The 16,437-nt window shown below is 43.8% G+C and overlaps 1 protein-coding gene across 1 annotated transcript in view; it reads right to left on the minus strand.

The window, feature by feature from the left end:
- Window positions 1-15,998, minus strand: part of SLC22A15 (solute carrier family 22 member 15) — a 97,763-nt gene extending 81,765 nt beyond the window's left edge. The window contains exon 1 of the mRNA XM_040230960.1: window positions 15,875-15,998. Within this exon, the coding sequence (XP_040086894.1) occupies window positions 15,875-15,961 (87 nt within the window). The 5' untranslated portion in view covers window positions 15,962-15,998. The remainder of the gene's footprint in view (window positions 1-15,874) is intronic.
- Between the last annotated feature and the right edge of the window lie 439 nt (window positions 15,999-16,437).

A 16,437-nucleotide genomic window follows, 5' to 3' on the forward strand; every position in this document is an offset into this window, starting at 1 on the left:
TATGCTATAGATCCATTTTAATTTTTTTTTCCATTTAACAACTTTTTATTTTATATTGGAGTATAACTGATTAACAGTGTTGTAATAGTTTCAGGTGGACAGGGATGGGACTCAGTCATACATATTCATCTATCCATTATCCCCCAAACTTCCCCCCTATCCAGGAGGCCACATAACATCAAGCAGAGTTCCCATGCTATACAGTAGGACCTTGTTAGTTACCATTTTAAATATAACAGAGTGTACATGTCCATCCCAAAGTCCCTAACTATTCTTTCCCCCCAATCCTGCCCCCTGCAACAGTTAACTTCATTCTCTATGAGTCTGTTTCTGTTTTGTAAATAAGCTCATTTGTATAATTTCTTTTCAGATTCTGCATATAAGGATTGTCTTATATTTCTCCTCCTCTACCTGACTAACTATAGATCCATTTTATATTACTCTCGTGATGATTGTTTCAAGTTTAAATTTTATTAGGAAATTACAGGAAGTCTGTTCCATTGTGAAACAATCTTATTCTAAGAAATTAACACTACTTAAAAAAATTTAAGCTAAAAAATTATCGCTATTAACTTAGAACTTAAAGTCTTAAAATACCTTTAAACAGATTAAGCGTTTAAAAAACACAAAGCGTATGATTTCTGTATAGTACCTAGTAACACCTAACTGGATGGATGAGTTGACCAAGGCATAAAAAGGTGGAGAGATTTGCTCACAGATTCATCTCCACTGCCAGGGAACTCCCAGCTCCTTCCACACCATTCTGGAGGGGCATATTCAGCTGTTAAGTGGATAAGCTGAAGCTCCAAAGGCAGAGTAATTTATCACAAGCAGATGATGGAATTATTGTCAAGGAAAGAGAAAAGAAGTCATGACATTGTGTGTGTCATAACAGAAAGCCAAAGCCCAAGATGTGATTTTTCCCCTGTCTGCCAAGGCTGCAAGGATGTAAGCAGTCCCAACCTATTGTGAGTCCAATGACTGTGGGCCTCTGGAGATGCAAAGTCGCCACAGGTCAGTCTGTGTGTGTGATTTACTGTAAAATGCAAAGGAAAACATGTTTCTAGACTTATATTGCTTCTTGGCCCCTATTTGCATATTATTAAGGATGTTTTCAGAACAGGAGGCAATCATCTTACAAAAATGAAAACCTTAATAATTGCAAGAACAGCATTTAGCAGCAGCTATAATTACAAAGCCACTTGCACCCATTTTAGTAACTGCCCTTCCTGATTACAACCTGCTGAAACTTAATTCATGGGTAAAGAAATGAAAAAAATACAGCAAAGGGAACTCAGGAGATGAGGCAGAACACATGTCTGCCTTCAATCCAACAAAGCTAACTAATGGTATTTTCTCTCTAAATATGCTCTTTTCTGCCTTGGTTGTACCACTGACTTTTCCTGGAAAGCACTTTCTCCTGCTGTCAATGTCTGACTCTTTCCCCACCTCTGAGATGTAACTCAGATACCCCTCCTTCACCCCACCTACCACCACCTTCCCTCCAAACCCCCAGAAGCCCTCTCCTGCTTCCACTCACTCTGAAAACTCAATCGAGACCTTTCTTAGAACCCATATCATTTTCTTCACTGCACTATACATTTATGTATTTACTTTAGTTTTTTCTACTGAAATATACTCTCTGAGGGCAGGATCTACATCAGATTCACCTTCAGGTTCCTGAAACAAGAAACTAAGAGCCCAAATAGATGATATCACACATTCAGCAAGTCAATGGATGAATGAATGACCAGAATGGGAATACTAATAACAGCAGCAAGCACTTCTCTAACTATATAAAAGGCACCATTCTAAGTGCTTGTTGAAAATATATTAATGCATCTTATTTTTATCCGGATCATTCTAGGATAAGTAATGTTCTGGGTAAAGGAGGAAATCCTCCAAAGGATCCTCTAATCTGAGGCATATTTCACGGTGGAGACTATCATTCCTGGAAGAAACTACAATGTATAGAAAAGAGTTAAAAAACAAAAAAGCTGGAGCTGATACATAACATAGGAATATAACACCGGGAGCAGTAAAACCTAGCTAACTGGTATTATCTGTATCATTCTTACCGTTCTGCAGGTTGATTAAATACTTCCTCCTTTCCCACTTTCTCTGCCCTCCTTCTCCCACTCCGCAATGTTCTCATTACCCCCATGCGCACACACACCCGCCTCAGGGAACACACAGGGCCACGGCTTTGTGTCGCCAGAGGGGTCAGAAACCTGCAGCTCCTCCCTCAGTGCCACCTCCTCCTCCCCACCTCCCACCACCTTGTCTTCCCTCCAGTTCCTCCGGAAGCCCCCTCCTGCTTCTGCTCACCCCCTAAACATCCACCCAGACCCTTCTTGGAACCCATATCATTTGCTTCACTGCACTATACTTATGTATAACACGGTATCAGCCTTTCCGTCTTTGACACAGATGGCCACCTGGCTTTGCTAAAGATAAAACAGACCGAGTAGCCTGGCAACTATGCTACCGCATGATGCAAGCTAACTATGAAAGGTGATAGGGATACCAGGATTAGGTGAAAGTGGAGATGCTTGAACTCTGCATACAGATTACCGTTAGGTCCTTTACACCAGAGCCACAGACATGGGACACACGGTCCTATGAAGTCAAAGATGGTTTAGCCCTTAGCTAGTCAGAGGATGTGCCACCTACACAAGAACACAGGGTGGTTTTCCCCAGTTTGCCTTCCTCAGCTGTGACAGTGTCCCAGAGCTCTCATCCTGCTTCTTCCACCAAGGACACTTTCCTGTCTTCCCTCTGCTGTGACACCGTGCACACTCACCACAAAGCCTCGTCTAGAGAATCACACCCATCTGCAGATGGGCCTTAAAGCCACGATGAAAAACCACCATCTACTCTCCTTCGGAGTGGGACTAACAACATCTCAAATAAATCATTATCCTCACTAGTGCTACCTCCAGGGAAGGAAAACAAGTGCCGCAGATGGCGGGATTGTTGTTTCCCTCTCAGAATAATTATAATTAGAAAAGTGACTAAGATGCACTGGGGGACTGAAATTTTAAAAGTTTCAAAAAGTGAACGTTTTAGAAGTAATTTTATACTAGCAGCATTATAAGCTTTTATCATGCTCAGGAAATGAAAAATGTCTCCCATAAATTATCTCATCACAATATCTTGTGCTGTGATGTCATGGTAAATGTGATGTTTATGTTGTCAGTAGGAAAGATGAGCCACAGGGCAATTACGTGACACACTAATGGCAAAACCAGGATGAGACTGGGAGCCACCTAACTTTGGGGCCAGAACTTTTTTCAGAGAAAAAGTTGGGAGAGCGGAAACAAAGGCGACCTCATGGTGGTCATCACTGTGAATATTTTACGCACTCAGTACTCAGTCATCTAATTGACTCAACCAAAAGCATTATATGAGCACGACCACATCACGAAGGCACCACTAAATGCCCATGGCCCAGTACAAAGGAGGTGTTCAATAAACATCTGTGGGGGACTTACGTGTTTTTGGTCACACCACACAGCTTCGTGGGATCTTAGTTCCCCAACCAAGGATCGAAACAGTACCCCCTGCACTGGAAGCACAGAGTCATAAACAATGGACCACCAGGGAATTTCCGGATACTTGTTTTTCTTTTGGCAACACTGAGTCTTCATTGCTGCACGTGTGCTTCTCATTACGGGGGCTTCTCTTGTCGCACAGTATGGGCTCTAGAGCGCGGGCTCAGTAGTCGTGGTGGGCCGGTTTAGCTGCCCTGAGGAATACGGGGTCCTCCCGGGCCAGGGGTTGAACCTGTGTCCCCTACATTGGCAGGCAGATTCTTAACCACTACACCACTAGGGAAGTCCCACTGACACTATTTTTTGTGTTTAAAAATTTTAATTATGCTCTAAATGACTGGTGTCTCTAAGTCCCATTTCCTCCCCGACTCTTATCTACATAATGCCACCAGATCGGTCTCCTTGATGCAGTCCTCATGAAATTCTTCTGGTTAAATCATATTAATGGATAAATAACAGATGTCCTGGCATCCAGATCTGTACCACTTGGCACAACTGCTACCTTATCCACATTCGAGCTTTCTGAACTAGCCTATTGAATTCCCCAAACAGGACTTTTCACGGTGTGCTGTGAAAAGCATATGCAATCTGTACACCTGAGTCTGAACTGCAGCTCTAGTAAATTTCCAGCAAATCAAAACCTTTCTAAACTTCATGTTTCCTTCTAGTAAGACTGGACATTGGCAGTACATCTTTATCTAACTCATTCATATCTAGCTAGCCTATTCTGAAGGTCAAAGGGGATATTTCTTTAGCCAACAATGTAGAGTAAATCATATAGCTCCATCCAAATAGCACCCAGCAGAGCCTCCCAAACTCTACCTTGCAGAGACTGGTTCTGTAGGCCGGGATGGGACCTGATATTCTGTTTTTCTAACAAGCTCTGGTGGTGTCAGCGTTGATGGCTTGGGCCACGCCTTGTGTAGCAAGGGTCTAGGGTATGCCCTCTTCTATACTTTCTCCAAAGCTATGTCTCCCCACCTAAAATGACCTTCCTGCTTCTCTCTAAACCCAACCTTCAAAGTTTAGCTCAAGCTCAGTTCTTCTGAAGTTTCAACAAATCACTCTGGACTACAGTGATGTTTCTTTTTTAATTAATTTATTTTTTAATTGAAGGATAACTGCTTTACAGAATTGTGTTGTTTTCTACCAAAATCAACATGAATTAGCCACAGTTATACATATGTCCCCTTCTTTTTTAATGTCTAAAGCATTCAATGGTTCTATTACTTACTGCTGCTGCTAAGTTGCTTCAGTCATGTCCGACTCTGTGCAACCCCATAGACGGCAGCCCACCAGGCTCTTCCATCCCTGGGATTCTCCAGGCAATAAAACTGGAGTGGGTTGCCATTTCCTTCTCCAATGCATGAAAGTGAAAAGTGAACGTGAAGTCACTCAGTCGCGTCCGACTCTTAGCGACCCCATGGACTGCAGCCGACCAGGCTCCTCCGTCCATGGGATTTTCTAGGCAAGAGTACTGGAGTGGGTTGCCATTGCCTTCTCCATTACTTACTGGGAAAATATTATTTTGCATCATTATTTAACAGTATAGATAGAGTTACATTTTCCTCTGCTAATGATTGATCATCTTCTGAAGAGAAGAAACCCTGACTTGTACTTCTATATCCTTTTATGAAAACCAACACACTACTGTGTGTCTAACAGTCTAAGATACATTTTGTTAATGAATTCCTTGCATAATGTGGCACAGAAAATGACAATGGGTTAAAACCCAGTAATTCCGGGACCAGCTAGTAATTAAGATTTTGGACACATATTTGATATGCATCTGCTTCACTCTCAATCTCCCAAATTAAATGGAAATGCCACCACCTGACCACCTCCCTTCTGTTACTTTAGTTTACTTTTTAAAAAAATTTTAGTGAGCACCAACACTTCACAACACAGTGTATCACAAGCCTCGGGTGATCACAATGATGAGTAAGAAACAGTTGTTTTCTTCTGAGCACATACATTCAGGTGAGGACAACAAATATGCCCCAAAATATAAATACAAGGCACATTTAGCAAATGCTCTATTAGCCAGAGTAGAAATGAAATTAATGAGAGCATAAAGAAAGCAGATGGGAATTCTAACTCAGGGAATAAAGAGAAAGGTTGCAAATGTGACATCTGAGCTAAGCAGGGAAAGACTGGGAGGGGTTTAATCAAAACAAAAATCAAGGAAGGGGGATTCCCTGGTGGCTCAGTGGTAGAGAATCCACTTGCCAATGCAGGAGACATAGGTTCTATCCTTGATCCCAGAAGATCCCACATGCCTCAGAGCAGCTAAGACCAAGTGCCACAACTACTGAGCCTGTGCTCTAGAGCCTGGGAGCCACAGCTAATGAGCCCACGTGCCGAAACTAGAGAAGAGCCCGAGCAGCAATGAAGACCCGGCACAGCCAAAACAGAAAATGAAATTATCTTTTAAAAATCAGGGAGAATTCTTAAGCCAAAGAAGAAGTCCAGTCAGAGCCAGGAAAATAAAGAACACATTCTTAATGTTCTTTGAAGAAGTAGTACAGGGCAGGCTCAGCTTTTGCCAAACTTCAGTCACCTGAGTAACCCCAGCTCCAAGAGTGCTACATGCCCATTTCTGTTTTTTATTATTTACTTAACGGTCTGCTTTTAAGTTGACTCAAATTTTTTTAACTTAAGTGAACTTACAGAGAAATAAAAGTGTATATCAATACAAATATAACCATCCAGGTGTAACTATAAACACCCTGTTACAATGTAAGTGTTGGCTAGAATATTTTTATTTAAGGTAGGACACAAGAGAGATTTGGGGGCAAGTTTTGACAGGGAGGCGTGAAAGCAAGGGAGCATGCTCAGAAGGTTGGGGTCAGTGCTTTTGTGCCTCACAGCCACCGTCACGTCTTTGCCTCATCTGGACCTGCTTCTGATCTATACTCCCCTGGACCCTCCTTCAGCTGCTCTGATTCCTGGGCCAGACGTGTGTTTAGTTCCATGATAGCATTTGCTTCATCAAGGTTGCAGGCAGTGAGAATGACACTGATTCCAATCAATTCTGATGGGCTCCAGGCTGCCTTCCCTGCAGACTTCAAGCTCCAGCTTCAAATACAGAGACAACAGCCTTATAGAGACAACAGCCTTACAGAGACTGCCAAATCAGCTCCCACAATGGTATAAAGTCAAATCCTTGGAACAAATTATTCACTGATAGATATATAATCGTATACATATATACAACACAGATACACACATATATACAAATATATATCTCTCTCTACGAGTTCTGTTTCCTCTTTCTCTGGTTGAACTATGACCAACACAACCTTAGACAAACATGGCAAAATACAGGCATTTATTAAACCTGGAAGTAAGTATACCTGTGTTTGTGATATTATTCCTTGTATTCCATTTGAAATGTTTCATAATTTTTGAAAGTTTTTTTTTAAAAATGAGTAATAGGGGAGTTCCCAGGTTGCCTGGTGGCTAAGATCCTTGGCTTTCACTGCTGTGGCCTGGGTTCAATACCTGATGGGAGACTGAGATCCTGCAAGCCACGTGGTATGGCAAAAAAAAAGAAAAAGAAAATAAAATGAATAATAAATGCAATAAAAACAGGATAATGTTGTTCAATCCTAACCAAGTAATGTTTTTATACAAAGTCTGAACCTTCCTTAATTCTGGTTCAGTCCCTTTGTTAAAAGAGGTATTTGCTAATGTTTCGAGAAGTGCTAGCACTTTCTTCTTAAATTAACAAAAGGATTCAAGGATTCAAAAGGGAGTAACCCTCTTATTTTATGTGTTAGGCTTCCCTGGTGGTGCAGAGGTTAAAGTGTCTACCTGCAATGTGGGAGACCTGGGTTCGATCCCTGGGTTGGGAAGATCCCCTGGAGAAGGAAATGGCAACCTACTCCAGTATTTTCCTGGAGAATCCCATGGACGGAGGAGCTTGGTGGGCTACAGTCCACAGGTCGCAAAGAATTGGACACGACTGAGTGACTTCACTTCACTTAATGCTATTTAATAATATTTCCATACACCACCTAAATCTACCATGCAGTCCATTCCTCGGGATGTCCGAGAATGCAGAAAGCTGCAAGATCAGAAATAAATGATGTGGTGGTTGCCAGGGCTTAGGAAGGAGAAATAGGCAGAGCACAAAGGATTTCTAAGGCAGTAGAAAGACTAAATATGATACTATAATAGTAGATACATGTCATTATAAGTTTGCCCAGGCTCATAGAATGTCCAACACCAAGAGGGACCCTAATGTAAACTGGAGACACAGTGATGTGTCAGTCTAGCCTCATCAGTTGTAACAAGTGTACCACTCTGATGGGGGATGTTGACAATGGGGAAGGCTGTATGTTCAGCTAGCTCTTCCCTTGTGGCTCAGACTGTAAAGAATCTGCCCGCAGTGCAAGAGACCTGAGTTCAAACCCCGGGTTGGGAAGGCCCCTAGAGAAGGCAATGGCTATGGCAACCTACTCCAGTATTCTTGCCTGGAGATATAGGGGGAAAACCTTTGCACCTTCTGCTCAACTTTGCTGTGAACCTAACACTTCTCTAAAAAATAAAGTCTACATAATTCTATGCTAAAAAAAAAAAGAAGAAAGAGCTGATGTAGAATAATATAGAATCAAGAACAAAAGTGAGAGGATATCCCTGAAAAGAAAGCAGAGGTATGTTTTCCTCTTGGACACTGTGGAGAAACATAGACAAGAATAAAAAATTAATTCTGAAGTTAAAGGAAGGAATGCTTAGGAAGTTTACATCCATATCCTCTATCTCATCCATCAAGCTGAGACAAGACCTGGGGGAAACGAGAGGAACCATATCATCAGAAATTTGGGCTTAAAAAGAGTGGTAAAACTGCCTGGAAAAAGTGACTGAGTCAAAGGATGACCCAGAAGTCATGAGTTCCAGAACACTGAAAAAGAGGAACCAACCAATCTACATTTGCAACAAAAGAGAACTGGAATAAGCAAATTATGATATGGCCACACATTGGGACACCATGCTGCAGCCATTAAAAAATACGGAGTTGTTAATCTGTGAGTGCAGCAAGATATTCACAATATTATTGACAGACAAAATCAGGTCAAGATAAAAATTCTTGCACAAAGGACAAATGTACATATTTATAAAATACAAAGTCGGGAAGCTCATCTATATGCCAAAGGGTGAGCATATTTTACTTCTGGGTGGCAGAAGTTCTGGTGATTTTTTCCCTATATTTTCTCTTTTTTTTTACAGTCACCATATACTATTTGTTGAGCACCATACAATTCCCATTAGTGCAGACGTTAGTTTCTGTTTAAGTGTTTGGTCAAGGAAATGAGAAAGGAGATTTCTGAGCTGTGTGTGTCTTTGGATTTGATGGCTCCTTCTTCTAAGGCAGCCTCTAGCTGTGGGGATGAATCAAGCCAGTATTCTGACAATCCCAAAGTCAACACTAACACAATGCCAACTAACTGACAGGCACAGGGCAACTTTAAGAGATCCTGACCTTGCGAAACAAATGAATTAAAGTCATGATCCAGCCATTTCCAAGAGCACAAAAAAAACTGGGGGGGTCAGCGGCATGAGTTGACTCAGCCACCTCTCAGCAGAGTCACAGCCTTCAAGTCTAGTGTTTATACTGTCATATTCACACTGCCCAGCTTCATATTTTAAATGACTTTTCTGTGTTGTCTTTGAGTGTAACACCTTCTCTCATGGCGTGTATCAATCAGCTGCAAGTAGCCCTGGCTAGCATGCTGCTGGGGGCTGGGTGCTACAATGGTGTCAGTTGCTTCCCAAGGTGCATCCTAGCTCTTGAGACCCTCCAGGCTCTAAGGAGCTCGCTTGGGAACTTCCCCTGGAGAAGGGATAGGCTACCCACTCCAGTATTCTTGGGCTTCACTTGTGTCTCAGCTGGTAAAGAATCTGCCTGCAATGCAGGAGACCTGGGTTCAGTCCCTGGATTGGGAAGATACCCTGGAGAAGGGAAAGGCTGCCCATTCCAGTATTCTGGCCTGGAGAATTCCATGGGCTTTATAGTCCATGGAGTAGCAAAGAGTCGGACACGACTGAGCGACTTTCACACCTTCTGGAGGCCTCCTGGTATCTCCATATCCTCCCCAAATGGAAACAGGAGGGTCTGATAATCCGCAGCTTCCTCTGCTTTACACCAGGCGGCAGTGTCTGTTTGTAGACAACATTTTTCCTGAGGTCATACTAGGGACAAGAGTAACTATGGTCTCCTTGACCTACCGGCACCCATTCACCTAAACTGATGGAAGGAACAGAAGGCAAAGTTCCCCAGATTATCATCCAAGCTCTCAGCCATTGTCTCAAGGCAGACAGAACTAAATTTGAGGGTAAGTGTGGCATAAAACTGGCTCAGACTAGCAGAGATCCCTGGTAGATGGTCCCATGGCTTGGGAATCCTGACAGAAGCTCTAACTAATACCACAGGTTCTCACCATGGCTGAACGCCAGAGGGTGGTGAGAATTCCCTGGGGCCTAAGGGGCGGTCTTAGTGATTGCAGTCCGTTAAGCTATTCACTAAGGTTTATGATGTGGACTGTATCACGCACTTATGGTTGAGAGGTTAGAACCATAAGCTGTCCACCTCAGTGACACCTCATGCAAAGGCAGTCTTCCAATGAATCTCCTGGGGAGAAGGAACATAAAGATAAATACTAGCAGGTAGGAGCCATGAGATGGGATGATGTTCTATACAAAGTTCAATAAAGCATCCTGAACAAAACCCATTCTTCCTCCTGAGTATTTGCTTTTTGCTCAGTTGCTTTAGTCACATCAGACTATTTTGTGACCCTATGGACTGTAGCCTACCAGGCTCCTCTGTCCATGAGATTCTCTAGGTAAGAATACTGGAGTGGGTTGCCATGCCCTCCCTCAAAGGATGTTCCTGACTCAGGGATCGAACTCGGGTCTCCTGCACCGCAGGCAGACTCTTTTACCACTGAGCCACAGGGGAAACCCCACTCCTGAGTAGTAAATGTCCACAACTCACAATCATAATGGGTTAAAGGAAGAGCAATAAAAGAGTGAACTGTTATTCCAATATTGTAGCATCCTCTCCAAGGTATGCAGATCTTCTTTTACCATTTTAATTTTTTTTTTAATTTAACACAGAAAAGTGGAACAAATAAAAATGATTCATGAACCCACCACAATTAACTAGTGGCAATTTATTATATTTGTCTTAGATTCTAATAATACAATATTACAGGTATAGAAGAACTCTCCTTTGTATCCATCCCTTCTTACATCCCCTCCCTTCCTCCCAAGAGGGAAGGAATTGTGTGTCAATCTACTTCATGTTTATGCTTCTACACTGTTCATACACATTCATAAACCACATACAGTATTGTTTCCTAATTTTTAAAAATTTGTTATGAGAGTATGTTTCACATTGTATATATCACACTGGTTTTTTTTCATTTCACATTGTGCTTTACAAGATTCATCCATGTGGCCATGTGTAGACCTAGTGTGTTCATGTTAACTGTTTCATTCTATCAAATTTTATATTACATTTTAATTATCCAGTTCCTTTTGGGGAACCATTTAGAAAGAAAAGAAAGAAAGTGAAGTCACTCAGTCATGTCCAACTCTTTGGGTCCCCGTGGACTGTAGCCTACCAGGCTCTTCCGTCCATGGGATTCTTCAGGCAAGAGTACTGGAGTGGGTTGCCATTTCCTTCTCCAGGCGATCTTCCTGACCAAGAGATTGAACCCGGGTCTCCTGCACTGCAGGCAGATGCTCTGCCCTCTTAGCCAGCAATCACTTAGGTGGTTACTAGTTTTTATCATGACAAGCAATGCTGCAATAAACTTCCTACATGTATCTGCTTATGCAGAAGCTCAAGAGATATTACCACACATATACCAAGGAGTCCGGCACGGGTTGTGATTTTACTAGACAGTGCCAAATTGTTCTCTAAGTGCGATACTTTCTACTTCTCATTTTCATCACACTTGTATTGTTAGATTATTAAATGTTTGCCAACCTAATAAGTGTGAATCATATTTCATAGTTATTTTAATACGCCTGTCCCAGATGACCACTGAAGGTAGACATCTTTTTATGTGTTGACTATTATAGTTTTCTCTTCTGCAAAATATCTGTTCAGTCATTCCACTTTCTAAAGCACCATGAAAAGATATTTATTGCATGAACGATATGAAAATACTGGCAGTTCTAGGAGCTGAAAAGTATCGTTCAGGTTATTCAGAGTTTATATAAAAATAATGCACTCCAAAACACCAGAGTACTATATCTCAAGCTGAGGTTCACAGCATCATCTCAATTCTGCAGGTGAAATAAAGGCTTATTACAGGTTACATGTTCCTGTTAATTAATGGGTGTTTTAAATTCTGTGCAAATTATACCACAACCTATGATTTATAATCCTGAGCAAAATGAGGGAGCTGAAATCTCTGACTCGGAACAAAGAAGTAGTAGGGTCCTTTTCCACTTTATGTCCAAAGGGATCAAGAAGCAAAGATTTGTATTCCAACTTTCCCCCAAATGGTCTGGCAAATAAGCACACACAAACACAAAATAGTGATGACAGCATCAATTCTGAATCATGACTAGAAAATAGAAATGGTAATAAATAGAATTATTCATATTTTAATATTACAAATATTTACCTCCTACCCAAAGGAGGGCGAGGCTTCCTACATGGCACAGTGGTAAAGAATCCAGCTGCCAATACAGGAGATATAAGAGATGTAAGCTTGGGTTGGGAAGATCCCCTGGAGGAGGAAATGGCAACCCACTCCAGTATTCTTGCCGGGAAAAGCCCATGGACAGAGGAGCCTGGCGGGTTACAGTCTATGGGGTCACAAAGAGTTGGACACAACTGAGCGCACACAAAGGAGGGTATGTATATTTCGGGGGTGGGTAAGAGTTTTTCTAACTAAAAAATCAGAAATCTTATTGCTTGTTTATAACACAGCTAGTTTCACAGAAGGTAATTTTTCTCCTCTAGATGTCTGCTTATGAAAAAGTGGGCTTCCCCGATGGCTCAGAGGGTAAAGATTCCATCTGCAATGCAGGAGCCACTAAAACCAAGCATCCTTATTATCAGGGCATGTGATCCCATCATGATGATAAGAAATCTACAAAACCTGCATTTATTCTCTATGTATCGGATAGTTGACCACTATGGAGATTCCAAAGATTGTGTTTGCAAAGCAAGTGAAGGTAGGTCTCCTAGCCAAAAGAAATTGGATATTGAGAAAATGTTTGAGGAGTTACATGATGGTATCTACAATCTAAGAAAACAGTTAACCTAAAGACCTTTAGATGTGGCTTATAATTTGGTTTTGTCCTCTCAGTTTTAACTTGGATGTCTTTGAAGTACAGGGAGTTAGTTTTTTTTTTTTTTTAAATGATCCTAGAAAGAAGAAAATGCAAAAGGGTCTTTGTCCCTCTAGCTTGGTGTTCCTTGGATGAAGCTGGTCATCACCAAACCACAGACACAGAAAAGGCTCCTGCTGAGGCAGTCCCCCCCCACCCTCCACCACAGTCCCTCTCCCTGGCAGTCCACAATGTGCAGTCTTAATGTGCAGGACTCCCCGTCTCGGGCAGGGCTGCTAAACCATTGGTCTGTACCCTTGCTGAACACTGGGGAGACAGAGGCTTCAGTTTTAAAAGCAGACAAGCCATCAAGCTCCTTCCATTAAAGCCAATCAACTCTAAAAATGGCTTTTTCCTTTGGTAGAGAAAGCGACCCCCACATGAATGATGAAAGCATCGCATTACAACTGTGTTATGGGGCTCTCCAGTTCTCACACTCTGCAGGCCAGCTCCCCTAGCCCAAATCATCTACCAAGTAGACTTGGTAGAATGGGCTCTGGGAAGCTCCACTCTCATATCCAGGATAGCTGTGAGTGACCCTAGGACCATTTGGATGATATAGCTCTATGGAGTAGTTAAGTCCTCACAAACAGGTAACAGCTGTGAATAATTCACTTCTGCTTGGATGGGCATCTAATCTCTTTTGGGATCAGCACAGCTACAGGGTACCTTCCCAGCCCATACCCACAAGATAAACAGGTATTCATGCCTAACGCTCTAAGAGCTAGTTCTTCTATGATGAATGCTGACCACACAACAAGTAGGGTTCAATGAACGGTCATGGGCTTAGATCACACTGGTACCAAACTCTAACCACCTGGGTCAACCATTTAAAAAAAAGGTTAAAGTGAAGTTGCTCAGTCGTGTCTGACTCTGCGAGCCCCATGTACTGTGTCCTGCAAGGCTCCTCTCTCCATGGGTTTTTCCAGGCAAGAATACTGGAGTGTGTTTCCATTTCCTTCTCCAGGGGATCTTCTCGACCCAGGGATCAAATCCAGGTCTCCTGCATTGCAGGCAGACTCTTTACCGTCTGAGCCACCAGGGAATCCCAGAAAAAAAAGGTAAGTGGTGGAAATTTAACAGGTCCTGAACACAGGAATAGTGGCCTTTTCAGTGCCACACTCAAGACAAAGTTATTCAAGGTCCCTGAATACCTGGCTAGTCAGGTGAGAAGATAATGACATAGGAGTTAGAGTGCAGCGATGGGGAGGTAAGGTTACTCAGAGAGGAAGTCATGTTCCTGAAATTCTTGGTTAGAATAGGAAAAGAATTTTCTCAAAGAGAAAATATACTGGGTTTTCCCGTAAGATGTTATGAAAAACCTGAACAAGCTTTTTGGCCAACCCAATAAGCACCCACCAGGCATCATGCTTACCATTCTGTTTTCGGCATTAAAATCTTTCATGATTGAGCACAAACACTTTTTCTCCACAGTAAAGTGCATTTAAAGCTAAAACAACACACTTAAAGGAACTTCAGAAAATTGCATATTTGTGAACTGAGAACTTGTTTTGCTGGAGAAAGAACTGACTTAATCTATGAGAGCATTGTTCAGATGGTTCTACTGCCAGATGATGAAACCAACTGAACTGTCAAACATTTCAGTGGAAAAGAGAATCGCTTAGTCAATCCTCACCTCTAACCCTCCCAATCTTCCTGTTGAGCAGTTGACTTATGCAAAGTTTAAGCAACTGGTGGATTGGTACTTATATCCATGACCACCCTGTCCTTACCTCAGAATAACTAATTCAATTAACCATCACAGGTTAATTGCAATTATTTAACTTCCTGCCTTCTGTGGGAGACATGAAAGAAGAGGGTTCAATCTCTGGGTGGGGAAGATGCCCTGGAGGAGGGCATGGGAACCCACTCCAGTATTCTTGCCAGGAAAATCTCATGGACAGAGGTGTCTGGCCGCAGAGTGGGACATGACTGAAGCAACTTAGCACACACTGCTTCACCCCAAGGCCACAAGAATGCAAACTTCACAGGAAAGAGACTTCGATTTACATTGCAGCCCCTGCTAAGCATACACTAGGCACTCACTATATGCTGAATAAAGCAAAAACTAAAATGGCCAACTCATAGTAAATACTAAAAAGGATCTATGAATAAAATGCCACTAGAATGAAAGTAGTAATTAATGTCAAATGGGCCATTTAAAAAAGCAAAGAAAGTAAATTTGCATGGCAAAGTGTATTTGTAGTGATCTTGAGCATACAGAACTCACATTTCTAGGATGTGGTGTGCAGGCAGTCTGGGAGAATTCTACACCATGAAGAACTGATTCCCTCTTACACCACCCGTTGTAGATGGTACTATGGACTTAAAATAGTGTTAAGCCCAAAGTGGCTCTGGGCAGAATGACCCAGCAGAACTTAAACCAGAAAGAAAGAAAGAAACCCGGAGCATTGAAAGCCCCTGGAACAGGAAGCCCCCTCAAATCTAGGAAAAGATAGTTAAGTCGACACCAGAGCTAAAGGATGGGCCCTTTGGTCAGCGGGTGATCAGGGCCCTCTCTGTTCAAAATTTCAAGGGGACAGCGCCACAGGTTAGAAATTCCCTTTCCATAGTCAAAGCGTATTCCAGCTAACAAGGGGATTTTGCATCTCTTACTAACCAGCTCGCCAGATTAAGTATTCATTCCCCACAGATTCCTTCCCTGCCGCAGGTGAGGGGAGCAGGGCGCCTATGGGGCGAGGATCCGAGGCGTGGGCGGGGACAAAGCTTGACAGGCCGGCCGGCGACCTTGGCTTTCCTGGGCGCGGGCCAAAGCGTGGCGCCTGGCCCACAGCCGCCCTCGCGCGGGGTGGAGGTGGAGGCGGGGGAGGCTCGCCACACCTGGGGGTTTGGGCCCTGGCATCTGGGCCGGGCTTTGGGGAATCGGGGGGCGGGAGGAGAGGGGTACGCCTCGCCCCAAGCTGGGTGGCCAGAAGAGGGAGCGGTGGGAGCTGCGGGAGACTCACCTGCAGCAGCACGGCCAGCAGGAAGCACAGGTACATCTGGTAGACGCCCATCTCGCCCACCGCCTGGAACGCCTCCTCCACCTCCATGGCGGGCCGAGCGTTCGGCCCCCGCCCGGCACCCAGCTGGAGCCCGGCCGCGGCCCCGGCGCCGGCCCGCCCTCCGCTACCCCGGCTCCGGCGTGGCCCGGCGTGGGCTTCCCCGGCCGGCCCGGTGCGCTAGGCGCCCGCCCGGCCCAGCCAGCGGGGAGCGAGGAGCGGCGTGAGAGCGCGGGCAGGGCGGGGCGCGCGGGCGGCGCGTTGGCGCGGGCGGGGCCCAGGGCCGCGCGAGCTCGCGAGTCGGGGGCGGGATGCCCGGTTCCCCGGGCCTCTGGGCTTTCTGTTAAAGATTTCCTTCTGAGAGGGTGGGTTAAAACGCAGCTTAAAGCGGCTTAAAACGAGAGGAAAGAGGAAGTGGGTTCCGGTGTAGGCATCCTCTCTGATGGAGAAATAAGGTGAAGCGCAGCCTTGTCGTCTAAGCCACGGCCTGCCCGCCGCCCGCTTCGGGGGCTGTGGGGCGCAATGAC

The sequence above is a fragment of the Oryx dammah genome, unplaced genomic scaffold, assembly GCF_014754425.2.
Source record: "Oryx dammah isolate SB20612 unplaced genomic scaffold, SCBI_Odam_1.1 HiC_scaffold_28, whole genome shotgun sequence".
Taxonomy (NCBI): Eukaryota; Metazoa; Chordata; class Mammalia; order Artiodactyla; family Bovidae; genus Oryx; species Oryx dammah.